Here is a 13,409-nt window from a genome sequence, read left to right as displayed (position 1 = left end):
CTGAGAATGCTATCTGTGCTATTTATGTCATGAAACATAAAGTGCTTTGAGAACAAGAAGAGATAGAGCTTAGCAATCAAATGTTCTTTTTTTCTATAAATATTCCCTAGATTGCTTACCTAACCCCAACATAATGTGGAAACACCTGAACACTCTTAATGCACTTTAAATCTGTTAGCTGTTTGAAAACATGTGCTTTGTGAGATTAGAATAATACCATTTTCTTCTTAAAAAACAAAAACAAAACTACTCTTCCATTATAAATTTCTATATTATCACATAACATTATCCAGAAGTAATTCCATTTTAAAAACACTTGTTTTCTGCTAGAACTTTCTTTTAGAAACATGGATTATAATTTGAAGTGAAACAAATACCTCAGTTCTGATTAAAAAGAATCCATTTGTAGCTAGAAACTTATTTTCTATTAAACGTACAAATTCACAGACTTTGTTAAATAATCCCATGGGACTAACATAACCAACACTTAAAGATCAATTATGAAAATTCATTATATTGTTTTTTCTGTATATATTTTTGTATATGTCTTTAGATTTTTTTCTTAAAAAATATTTTAATGTTCATTTTTGAGACAAAGAGTGAGACAAAACGTGAGTGGGGGAGGGGCAGACAGACAGAGGGAGACACAGAATCTGAAGCAGGCTCCAGGCTCTGATCTGTCACCACAGAGCCTGATGCGGGCCTCAAATTCATGAACAGCAAGATCATGACTTGAGCTAAAGTCAGACACTAACCGACTGAGCCGCCCAGGTGCCCCTGGATCTATTTCTTAAGAAGACTTTTCCCTCTCTACAATTATTTGGAAGATTCTCATATATATGTCAAAGGCTATGTAAACTTCTCTGAATTTAATTTTCACACTAAGATTTTTAGTATTCATAATTTATTTTTCTGTGTGGCATATGGTACAGATATAACACATTGTTCTAAGATTTTTTTTTCTAATAGCATCAACATAATTTAAAAATAACATGTATTAAAAGCATTGCATTCATAATAAAATAAATTTCTATGTACTCAAATTCTATACTCAAAAATCTATTCGATTAATGAGCCTATCAATCTCATTTTAATAGAATAGTATTTTGTTTTGGTATTATTTGGTTCATGAGAGGTATTTTGTCACTCTCTTACCTAAAAATTCCTCATTTATTCTTACATATTTTCTTTTTCAAAATAAGCTGTCTACATTCAATCAAACAGTCTTTGTTGGGCTTTTAATTGTCATTGCATTTTACTTTTAGATTGATTTGGTAATAATTATAACATTGGGCCATTCTATTTATGTTTGTCCATGTATTCAAGTCTTATTTGATAATCTTCAGTAAGAGAATTCATCGTATAAATCCTATACATTCCTTTTTAGTTTTCTTCTTTTTACTTCTTTTTTTCCTTTCTTTGTGAAAAAGGACTGTATTTGTATTATATAATAATGGCACCTACCTGAAGTTTCTCAGAGGATTAAATGTAGTTATACTTGGAAAACATGTTAAAAAATTACCTGTTATACACTGTGTAAAACATGTGTTAGCTGCTATTTTTATCATCTGGAATTATTGTTTCTATGTTTTTCTTTTACTTGGCCAGCTTACTGGATGATCTTACGTATGCTAATAATGTAGATAAAATACAGGTAAGGAAAATATCATTTGTAGGTTGTAACTATTTTTCTCCCCTTTTTCATATATGTAATTTCTTCCCCTCATTGTATTGAATAGGACTACAAATTCTGTGCTAAAATTAACAGACAAAATACTCTTTTTAGAGGAAACTAAGAGTAAAAATTCTATATGTATTTGTTATTTTTCTGATATGTGGATTAAAAATATATAAACTTAATCAAGTTAGATGTATTTTTAGATTACTAAGTATTTTGTTTTAAGCAGTTGTTAAATTTCATGAAATGCTTTTAGCAGCAGGTTATTCATACAGTTTTTCTCCTTTATCATGCTAATATATTAGAATATTTTACCAAACTTCCTGTTGTTCAATCAACTTGCCTTTCTTAGAATAAATTCTACTAGCTCATTACAATTGGCTCTTTAAATACACTTCTGGATTTGATTTGCTAATATACTTCAGACCTGGGGATCTATATTCATAAATAACATTGTATTTCTATGATTTCTTTGTTTTCTGTTTGTCTATGTACACCATTCATGTCTATTTTAGATTATTGCAGACACAGAAAGTGAGTTGGGAAGTAGTCCATCTTTTTATTGTTCTAGAACAGTATAATGGAACAAAGATAATCTTTCTCCTTGGAGATTTTTTTAATCACTCCGCCCTCTGAATCCGCAGCTTTTGGTGAAAAAACTTTGCATCTATTCTAACAGAAATTACAGGGAAATGAGATTAGTTGAAAAGAGCCGGTTAACTTGACCTCAGAATTAAACAGATAAAATTATAGCATTAATGAATACCTGATATGTAATCGTTACTTATTTTTTAATATTTAAGGTCCATCTCCAATGAACAGAATCTGTAAGTACTTTATTCACTAATATGTTTCTAGCATTGAGAATAGTGCCAAGCCTATAGTAGACACTCAATAAATTTTTGTTCATTCAATAAATGAATAAAGTAACAAAAAATTATATTGGTTGTGAATAAATATTTATTTAGGGAAAGGTGAAAGGATTTTGGGTAGTATAAGTAATATGTCTATCAGAACATTCATATGTTAGCATGCTTTACCTGAGGCCAAAAAATATATAGACACTCTCTTTCTTAGAAAAGCATGTACATAATTATATTCACTCTATTCCAACACTAGGCTGCTTTTTTTTAATGTTTGTTTATTTTGAGAGAGGGAGAGAGAGAGCATGAGTGGGCGTGCTTTTGGAGGTAGGGGCATAGAGGAGAGAGAGAATTGAGGCAGGGCTTGATCCCTGGAACCAAGTGCCCTTAGGCTGCTTTTTTACTAGATTTAGTTTTGGAATTCAGTGGCAGTGGGGAGGAGCAGGATATGGCAAAAAAAAATGTAGGTATATATATGTAACTATCTATATATTGTTTTCAATATCATGCATGCTATGAAATTAAGCTTTTCCTTCATATCAGTAGATATACTAAACTTTCTAAAGACATCAGTCAGAACTTTCTTAAGATAAAAATATAATTTCTCCAAATAGAGGAAAAAACTTTCAATTTCATAATATAATAAATCAGCTAGTAAACTCTCTTAATAAAAAAAAATAATTACCTGTTACTCTTAAAATAGGTGTATAGATTACAGAGAGAACATAGGTTATTTTTAATTTTTTTTTTATGGTTCCTGTGTTAACCTTGATATCACAAATTGCCATACTCTCTCTTCCTTTTTTTTTTCTTTTTCTTTACAGAGTCTATTTCTTCTTTTGGAATAGACACATCTCCTTAATTCCCAATCACTTTTTCTTTCTTCTGTTGGGTCCTGCTCATGTTTCAAGCTTTACCTACTTTTTGAAGACCTTTCAATGCGCTGCTCTGCTTTCCTCAGCCCTTGGTTAGAGCTCTGTTTTAGCCATGATCATGATGATCATGTCTATTATAATTTTAATTATGTCAATTTTCATCTTAGTAGACTATAGATTCACTAAGGAATCTTAATGAATTCTTTAATTGTTGACCTTGTTAACTCAACACATCTTCAATAAAAAGTGGCAGTTGCTCAATGTTTGCTAAATAAATGCATTTTTAAAAAGCATATTATACCTGTGATCAACCCAGCCTAGAAATGAAACTCCTTTACCTGGGTCTCAAAATTTAGTACACAAGGTTGAGTTCTTCTATTTGTTGTTGTACTCTTTTCTCAACTCTCCAATTTATACATATACAAATGAAGAGAGAGAAAGGAAAGAAAGTAATGTGGGGTACCACAGTACGACAGAAGCAAACATGACAGGTTTCTGCTTATTGCTTTTTAAACAACATGAAGCTGCTTGCTTTCTCAGAAACCATACTATTGTCTATTGACCTAAAATAGAGAGAGAGAGAGAGAGAGAGAGAGAGAGAGAGAGAGAGAGCTTATTAAGAAAGACATTGGAGAGATAAAACTCTGTAGTGTCCATATTTTTCATTAAAGCCTCATATGACTCAAAAACATGGGCTGTGTGTTTATGTGCCCTGCTGTCACCCCTAAACAACTGCATCTGAGACAGCCATCCTCTTCCTTCTCTCATTTCTTGTCATGACTGAGTAAACTTACTCCCTTTGTCTTTCACAGAAAAAGTCCAAGAAAATATAGGCTCAGGTTTTATAGAAAAATCAAAACTGATCCAGTCAAAGTAGATTTACAGGAATGTATACTCATCCTCTAAAACCTCATTTTCTTATTTAGAGAAATCCTTTTTCTAGGTCCTAGAAAGTTAAATTCCTGGTACACAAAAAGTAGAGGATTGGGAGCTAAGCTTTCTTAGCTGACTTAAGAATCTTCTGCAGAATTTCTGTGAAATTCTTAACTATTGACTTACGAAGACTTTATGTCTAAATAGTAACTGCAATGTTTATTTTTTTAAATGAAATATGTTTAAAAAGACTCCAGGAAAACATTTTTAAAGTTATTATTGGATGGAAGGAATATGGGGCGGAGTTGGCCTTAGAGAAATGATAGCAGCATTAGTAAAAAGGATTTTATAAAGCACATGCTGGGCTCAAGTCAGTATAGCTCCAAAAGACAGGACTGAGCAAGAAGATCAGAAAGACAAAATGAACGATGTGAAGCTTGCTGTCTTGGGTGGCGAAGGAACAGGCAAATCTGGTGAGTGGTGTTGCATACTGTGGCATGGTGCAGAGTGTAAAACGAGTGAGAAATATATTGACCTAATAGGTAAATATAGCTACATAATTATGTATACTACTTTTCATTAGGAGTTTTCATTTCTATGAGGAAGTAATGCAATTAACTGTATATTTATAGAACTTATAGGCACTTAGAGAAAGATAACTGTTTGAAGTATTAATTTGTAGGAATAACAGTAAATCACTCCATCACCATCCCACCTACTTCTCACTCTAACACACCTGCCCTCACATCCACTAGTGGCCAAACAATGGCCTTGAACTGATTCTTCTGCTCGGAGCCTAAGGGTGGAGAAGAATGCAGGGAGACCTGTGGATTATGTTTTAAATGCAACATTCCTGAGGTGAAAAAACAGGATGGGCGTGGCTTTGTAGATGCCTGCAGACTGAGCAACAGGTGCCCCTGACTTTGGAAGTCACGGTTTTGTTTTATTTTACCCGATTTTGGTTTTGGTTCCATTATGATGGTGGTGAGGATGCCATCAATAGAGCTACCTGATCTCAATGAACGATGACAACTGTCCAGACCTAGGAGCTGCAGCAAGATAAACCCACACTAGAGGTCTTTTTTCTGTTTCCTGGGTTTTGAAGTCCCTCTATCCTTGCAAACAACTGTGTGATAAACAAATGTGTGATATTGTCCTTGTTACTATTAGAGCCAGATTTGATCTGGTAAAGAATATAAAGAGATGGTATAGTTCTTGAATCTGAAACTTAATGAGAACTCTGTTTCTGTTACATAAAGTAAGCTGTCTTACCTGTTTGCATTCATGAATTAATTACATAGTGATTTGAATAGGCAGATCACTTTCTAGTCTTTTAATCTTTATGGTTGTACAGTGAAAATCTTGATGACTATTATTTAGACTAGAATTTAATAAAGCTTTAAGGTCTGCATTAATGCTTGGTAATTTTTGAGCTGAAAGATAAAACCTTATGTACATAACTAAGTTATCTGTATCCTAAAACAGAAAAGACCCTAAGTCCAGCCTGTTTGTCTTGTAGCACTTACAGTAAGGTTTCTTACCAAGCGATTCATTGGAGAATATGCTTCTAATTTTGGTAAGTCACCACTTTAGACTTTTTTTTTAACCTTTAAAATTTCATCATTTTAATTAAACCACAATTAAGGTCACTGAAGCATTTTGGTAGAATTTTCCATTTTTGCATTTTTCAGCAACTTATTTATTCAGATTCTGGTTGGAAATATCAAAATAGGTACTTGAATAGAATGTGCTTTTATGATAAAATTCACCCAATTTGATGTTAAGTGAGATGGATTAGGAGGTCAGTTTGTTTCAGTCTAGAATTAGAAGAACATTAAAACTAAGATCCCCCTCTCCTAATATTGTGAAGCGTGTCAGTGTGAATATTTTTGTAAACTATGAAACAGTTTTGAAATTAAATAAACATTTGTTGAAAGATGAAGACATATTAATTATAAAAGCACTAGTAACTACAAAATAAAGCTTATTTTAATTTATTCCCATGTGAAAATAATGGGAAAATTATACCTTGATTAAAGATCATATCAAAATTATCTAGGTTGCTTATCTAAGTTTCAGAGAAATTCTAAAACAAGTGTCTTAATATAATCTTAGAATAATTTTACTAACTCTGCTCTAAATTTATTTTGTTCAGAATTAGCATGACATATGGGAAATATCAGAGTGAGGCATTAATAAAAAGTGAGGAACTTTGCCAGAGTTTTGAGTATATTTTTGGCTCAGCAATTAATCAATATTAATACTAATATTAATAATCAACATTAGTACCAATTAGTACTAATAACTCACCTGATTTAAGTCATGAGGGAAAAGTGATTTTGCTTTATGTTTTTTAAACAAGAACAGCAGAGTATAAAAAAATTATGAGAGTTGGAAGAAAGGGGAATGATTTTGATTTTTTTGTGCAATAATTCTTACTTAGATTAAGAGGAAGTTATAATTGAAAACATGTTTTTCCATAAGAAATAATCTCCTCCACCAAAAAAAGAAAGAAAGCAAGCAAGAAAGCAAGAAAGCCTCCATTCATGAGGTAGCATTATTCCAGAATTTTAGAAACTAACGTTAAGGTATTATATTGTATTACTTTCTACATGTATTTAACATACTACTTCAATCCATATGACATTGGGAATATTTTAGGGAAAGTGCTTGAAAACTGATTAATGACAGAAGAAATACATAGAAAAAGAAATTCCTATTGTTTAAATTCTCAGGTGAAAAACCTCTGTCAAAAAAAGTCAATATAACACAAAGAGTCAGGCAGGAGAAGATGTTCCACAATTACAAAACCAAACCAACACAAATAAAACCACACCCAAAAATAACAACAGCTACAACAACAAAAAAAATCACCTTAATCTTTTATAAGATATAGTTATATAAACAACTGAAGGGTATACATTCCAGGCTGGTACATTTCCATTAAAAAATATATGACTTAGAGACATTTTGAAAAGACAAACAAATGAGCAAAAAGATCATCACTGCACGAGGAAAAACTGGCAGAAAATGATTCCATCTTGTAAATGAAGACCAGAAGGGGAAATAATAAAATTCTAAAAAGTTAAGAGTTAGTGACCCCAGCTGGCAGTTTTTGAATTTTGAGTAGATATGTTTAAACGTCTAGAAGGAACTTGTAGGGTTCACAGTCAGTAGTAACCTATGAAGTTACAAGGAGCTGTCTGAAAACATATTTTAAGGTTTAATGAAACTATAACAAATTTCATTAAATGTAACCTAAAAGGATTTTAAAATGCATCCTTAACCCCTGAAGTCAGCTCCCCAAATCTTGCTATATCTTTTTAGCTATGGGTTATGTTGCCAGAATGGGTCATGATTTTTTTGTCAGTGTGCCATTTTGGAGAGAAGTAGGTCTTTTATTAAACTCTGGAGGAACAGTTACAGAAAGGAAGTCTTTTATTCATTAAACAAATATTTATTGAGCACCTACCATGTCCCAGGTATTCTTCTAGATAGACAGGCTACAGTATTGAACAAAATAGACAAATATCCAAGCCCCCATAAGATTTATATTCTGGAAGGAAGGGTCAATTAAAAAAAAAAAGTATAAGTTATTTCATATGATGATAACTGCTATAAAGAAAAAGAAAATATCATGGGGGAATGGCACTAATGTGGTATGTTAAAATTTAAATTTAAAATAGGGTAGTCAGGGTAGATTTTGCCGAGAAGGTGATATTTGGATAGAGAAATAAAGGTGGTGAAATTGAGCCATGAAGATATCTGGAGGATTACATTCCAGACAGAAGAAACAATTACCAAAATTCTGAGGGAGGGAATTTCTGAAAAAGTTGAGGAACGCTATGGAGGATGGTGTAGTTTGTGTGCAAATAATTTGAGAGTGTATAGCCAAAGAAGTCATAGAAGTGATGGGAGATTAAACAAAGAGGGACATTTTCAGGCATTTTAAAGGCTTTGGTTTATCCAAGTGAGATGGGGAGCCATTGGAGAGATTTGATCAGACAAGGGATATGATTTGGTTACAAGGTTCACTTTTTCTCCTGTGTTGAGAATAGACTAGGCACAAGAAGGGAGTTAAGAAGGAGGTAAAACAGAGAGATGAATGAGGAGGTTTTGTAATACTCTAAATAAAAACTAATGATGGCTTGGATCATAGTACTAACAATGGAGATAATGAGAAACAGATAAATTCAAAATATACTTTAAAGATAGAATAAAAGGAATTTTTTAAAACATTTATTTATTTTTGAGACAGAGAGAGACAAAGCATGAACAGGGGAGTGTCAGAGAGAGAGGGAGACACAGAATCTGAAACAGGCTCCAGGCTCTGAGCTGTCAGCACAGAGCCCGACGCGGGGCTCGAACTCACAGACCGCGAGATCATGACCTGAGCCGAAGTCGGCCGCTTTACCGATTGAGCCACCCAGGTGCCCCTAAAAGGAATTTTTAATAGGATAAATATGGGAGGTAAAAGAAACAAAGGATCAGGGATGACTTAAGGCTTTTAACCTGATAAATTGGAGTTATGGGTATATAATTTAATGAAACAGAAAATTGTGGAAGATGACAAATGAAAAAGATTAATACGGAGCAACAAAGAATAAAGAAAAAAACATAAGGAGGGAGCAGCGATCAGCTCTATTAATTCTACTAGGACACATAAGCTCAAGACAGAATTATCCATTGAATCTAAAACCATAACCTTGATAAAAACAGGTTTATTTAAGTTCTTGGAACTAAAGCCTGATTGGAATGATTCAAAGAGCTGGATGGAGACAGAAATTGGACACAGAGGTGTAGATACTTACTAAAAGGCTAGGAGAGCAATGTGGCAATAGTTGAAGAGATTGGGGGTTCTAAAGGATTGTTAAGTTAGGAGAAATTCAGCGGTTAATAATGATATAGTAGAGAGGAACAGTTTATGATGCAGAAGAGAGAGGTGGAATTGGTGTGGTTATGTCTTTCAGTAGATCAGAGGAAATGGTAACTAGTTCATGATGAATGGATTGGCCTTGGAAACACAGATAATTCGTCCATAGTTGTAAGATGGAAGATAAGTAGATAAGCACAAAAGCATGTAGTTGAATAGATATGGTGGAAAAATTTATTTGTAAGAAATACATATATGTATGAGCAAATATAACATGCATGTATTTGATCACTAACAGTTAAAAAAAAGCCACTGTTCTATTCCACTAAAATCTGACCAGTTGAATTTGCAAGACTGTAATACAAATATGAAGTTATTTTTTTTAATTCTAGAGTATTTCCATAATGACACTGAATATATGTATATTTTGCAGAATCTATCTATAGTAAGCATTTGTATTTGGAAGGGAAGCAACTGAACCTGGAAATATATGACCCTTGTTCTCAAGTAAGTAAAACAAAGTATTATTTTATTTTATTTTTTTTCAATCATGATTTGAAGAAGATTGGGTAAGAGTAAATGTAAAGTTGCCAGTCTTAAAACTGAAATGTGTTCTCAATTTTAATTAAAATTTTAAGAGATTATTTTTATTATAAACTCCAATATCTATTTTTTGATAAAATGGGTTACCATTAATTAATTGTCTGAAGTGTCAAATACAGGTGGAATATCCCACCAGTTTCAATTTGCTTGATTTATTTTCAGCCAAAGAAAGCAAAATTTTCCCTCACAAGTGAACTGCATTGGGCAGATGGGTTTGTTATTGTGTATGACATCAGTGACAGGTCCTCATTTGCTTTTGCAAAAGCACTGGTCTACAGAATTCGGGAGCCACAAACTAGTCATTGTAAAAGGTAAGATATTCTCCATTCCTCTTGCCTTTCCTTTTAGTAAATCATCATAGCTATAAGCATCATTAGGAAGAGCTTAATACAGCCTTCCAATTACAAAATTTAACAGCCCTGAACAATTCACCTTCCATTCCACAGGAGTTACACATGTAGTAAAAGGAATAAGATGAGAATACTTTATATCCTGGCTGACATAAACAGTTACTTGCTCTGAGTAAATGGCTATTTTACAAGACAGCTTCTATTGTTAACATGACACTCACTTGCAAAATGGTTCTCTGTACACAAGATAGTTCACTTTTCAACCTTTTCTTTTCATTCCCACAAAAATGTTAAGGATATTAAATAAATCCAAATTTGTTACATTTGGCATCCAATTCCTTGTCGTTGGGTTGTTCAATCTATCAAAGCAAAATAGAGTGAATAATCAAACCATTACGAATTCTAAGTATGAGAATACATTTTTCTCTGTTTCACCTCCTAAAATAAAGAACTGATCAATGATTACCCATTGTTAATTGTCTTGACACAAAGAAACTATGAGGGAAGGCATACCTGCCTTAAACCATTCTTGTATTAGTAGATATACATTTACACATATGAATTTCCCGTTTTCTTTATTTTTTTGTTTGAGCCTCTCCCATTTAAAATATTTATTTTTATTTGACATGCTGATATAAAGGATTCTTTGTGCTCATGATAAGATTTGCCCTTAGAATCCAAAATAACACTTTAATCTGGGAAGCAAGAAGCACAATATTATTACTGAAAATTGGTATATGTGTTTTTATATCTATTTTAAATGCCCACTATCAAGAAACCATGGGATGATGATTGATAAAGGTTGTTTCCCTGAAGTCAACTGATGTAAATTCTTGTTTATATCTGATTGACCTTAGGTAAACCACTTTAATCTCTAGACCTCATTTTTCTGCTTATAAAACTGATAGAAACATGGTAGGAGAAAAGGATTTGATTTTACCGAGGTAACTTGCAGCTCTGATTTCCTCTCATATTACAGATTTTTGTTTTGAACTTCATTGTTTTAAGCATTAAATGCCTCATATTTAAGCAGCATGACTTAGGTAAGGGATAATAATAAAATTCCTTCACTATTCTTCCAAATCAAAAGAATCACTTAAGCATAGTCAAAACATAAAAATGAAAGCACCTATACTTGACATTTTTCAGGCAATCTTCTTAATGTACTAAGTAATTTTTAGCGTATTTCCACTTCTCAATCTGTAGATAGTCTAGGATAGCAAAATATGTTATTGTTTTATAAAATTACATCTGATTATGAGTCACCCTTCAAAATATTTCACTTATCCTTCCCCATTAATCCTTTACAATACTTTTCTGAATTTTATAGAAAAAAATATTAATACCCTGAAAAGTCTAACAGACACAGTGCTTTTCCCCTCACCACTCACACACACCATCATGCAGATGAAACTGACTTTTAGCAGAATCTAAAGGCAGTATCTTTATAGATAGGGTTGAAGACTGCATTTATTCATTTCTTCCCTATAGTAGATAACTTGGCAGAGTTCCATGGCATTTATAGGGACTAGTTGTCTTACTCTATCTTTCAAATGAAACCGTGTTTTAGAAATTTGTCTCTGTAACCGAGGAAAAATTATTGATATTTGTTGAAGACATTATCTTAACAAAGAAATGTTTTTCTTTAAAAAAATACTTATATTGAGAGACAGGGAGGGCGAGGCAAGGAGAGAGGGAAAAAGAGAATACTAAGCAGGCTCTGTGCTGTCAGTATAGAGCCCGGTGCGGGACTCACTCCCACAAACGGTGAGATCATGACCTGAGCCGAAATCAAGAGCTGGATGCTTAACCGACTGAGACACCCAGGAGCTCTGGAAACATATTTCTTAAATAAATAGAAAAATTGCACAAGGTCATGAGATTATAACATTTATCTCTAGACTATGGTATAATGGATAATAACAAAGAACAAACAGCAATGAGTATTGAGTAATATTTTTCCCTAGGAAAATTATATCTAAATTGTTCAATTATAGTAGCTATTCAGTAAAAACATATTAGTTAGTCCTTCTCTTTCAATTGATAAGGAAATGAAAAATAATACTTGGTAAGCATCTTTTGCTGACTGTGCTAGGTATTTTTATGTACATCATTTAATTAAATCTCCATGAGAATTCTGTGTAACACGTGCTATTTCACGATTGTTTTACATATAGGATAATGGAACTTGGAAAATTAATAATCATGCCTTGTTGGTAAACAGAGCCAATATTCAAGAATAGGTTTGTATCAATGCAAATCCTATGCTTTAATAGTCTTGTTACTTCTGTGTCACATACCACATCCTATAATTTTTGTAAATAATTGGGGATTTGTGTCGTACACTTACATATGACCATAAGAAGCACATATACACACACAATAATTTTTTTGTCCTTAATTCATTTTTATATAAACCTACTAATGCAAAAAAAAAGAGACGTAAAATAATTTTGCCAAAGTTGTGTTCTGCATTTCAGAGCTGTGGAATCAGCGGTGCTTCTGGTTGGTAACAAGCAAGATCTCTGTCACGTGCGAGAGGTTGGCTGGGAAGAAGGGCAAAAGCTGGCATTGGATAACCGCTGCCAATTCTGTGAATTATCTGCAGCAGAGCAGTGTCTGGAGGTAGAGATGATGTTTATCAGAATTATCAAGGACATCCTGACAAACTTCAAACTCAAAGAAAAGAGAAGACCCAGTGGATCTAAATCAATGGCTAAACTGATCAATAATGTATTTGGAAAGAGACGGAAATCTGTTTAGCAGACATGTAATCCTAGGGGATTTATTATATCAGAGAGTTTTAAATATTCACATGATAATGAAATTTGCCCTTTGTATGCATTAAAAAAATAGTTCTCTTAGAGATATGAACTGACTGAACATAAACCACAGCTGTGTTTTCAAATATATATATAGCTTGCCGTTTGGTTGTTTGTGTCTTGTACACTCATGCTTCACACCCAGCCTTTTCCTTATTACAGAAAATGGCACTCGCTATAACTTACCAAGGCATTGCTGTATAGTTTGCTTGTATAACTGCTTAATGATTTTATTAAACTACCTCCACAGGCCTCAGTTTACTTTTATTATATTTATTTCTTTGAAAGAAATATGTAGTTATAGTTCATCAATTTGGTAGAAATGCATGAATTTAATTTTTAAAGTGCCTTTCCAGTAACTCAGTGAGTTCTTGGTATCGTTTACATCTTCGTATTACTTATTGCTCATACTACTTATTTCACTTATAATTTAGACCTTAAGAAGTTGAATTCTCTGCCTGTAAGTATTGTT

The 13,409-nt window shown here is 32.8% G+C and overlaps 1 protein-coding gene across 3 annotated transcripts; it reads left to right on the top strand.

The window, feature by feature from the left end:
* The first annotated feature begins 1,138 nt into the window (after positions 1-1,138).
* RERGL (RERG like) lies at positions 1,139-13,193 on the top strand. Of its 3 annotated transcripts, XM_045061450.1 has the most exons (6): positions 1,139-1,654; positions 2,482-2,505; positions 5,809-5,865; positions 9,596-9,669; positions 9,928-10,076; positions 12,596-13,193. In XM_045061450.1, the coding sequence occupies exons 2-6, from the start codon at positions 2,493-2,495 to the stop codon at positions 12,876-12,878; spliced, it is 576 nt and encodes a 191-aa protein (XP_044917385.1). In that variant the 5' UTR covers positions 1,139-1,654; positions 2,482-2,492; the 3' UTR covers positions 12,879-13,193. The 3 variants fall into 3 exon arrangements, with proteins under 3 accessions (XP_044917385.1, XP_044917386.1, XP_003988522.2); XM_003988473.6 differs by lacking the exons at positions 1,139-1,654; positions 2,482-2,505 and adding an exon at positions 3,983-4,762; XM_045061451.1 differs by lacking the exons at positions 1,139-1,654; positions 2,482-2,505; positions 5,809-5,865 and adding an exon at positions 3,972-4,762.
* Positions 13,194-13,409: the final 216 nt, after the last annotated feature.

The sequence above is a fragment of the Felis catus genome, chromosome B4 (assembly GCF_018350175.1).
Source record: "Felis catus isolate Fca126 chromosome B4, F.catus_Fca126_mat1.0, whole genome shotgun sequence".
NCBI classification, from domain to species: Eukaryota; Metazoa; Chordata; class Mammalia; order Carnivora; family Felidae; genus Felis; species Felis catus.
This window is presented reverse-complemented; position numbering and strand designations above follow the sequence as displayed.

Excerpts from the sequence above, each read along its gene's own strand:
- RERGL (XM_003988473.6), top strand. The coding sequence starts at position 4,711 with ATGAACGATGTGAAGCTTGCTGTCTTGGGTGGCGAAGGAACAGGCAAA. Across the intron at positions 9,670-9,927 it reads TATATGACCCTTGTTCTCAA|CCAAAGAAAGCAAAATTTTC; the intron begins GTAAGTAAAACA and ends ATTTATTTTCAG. Across the intron at positions 10,077-12,595 it reads CAAACTAGTCATTGTAAAAG|AGCTGTGGAATCAGCGGTGC; the intron begins GTAAGATATTCT and ends TCTGCATTTCAG.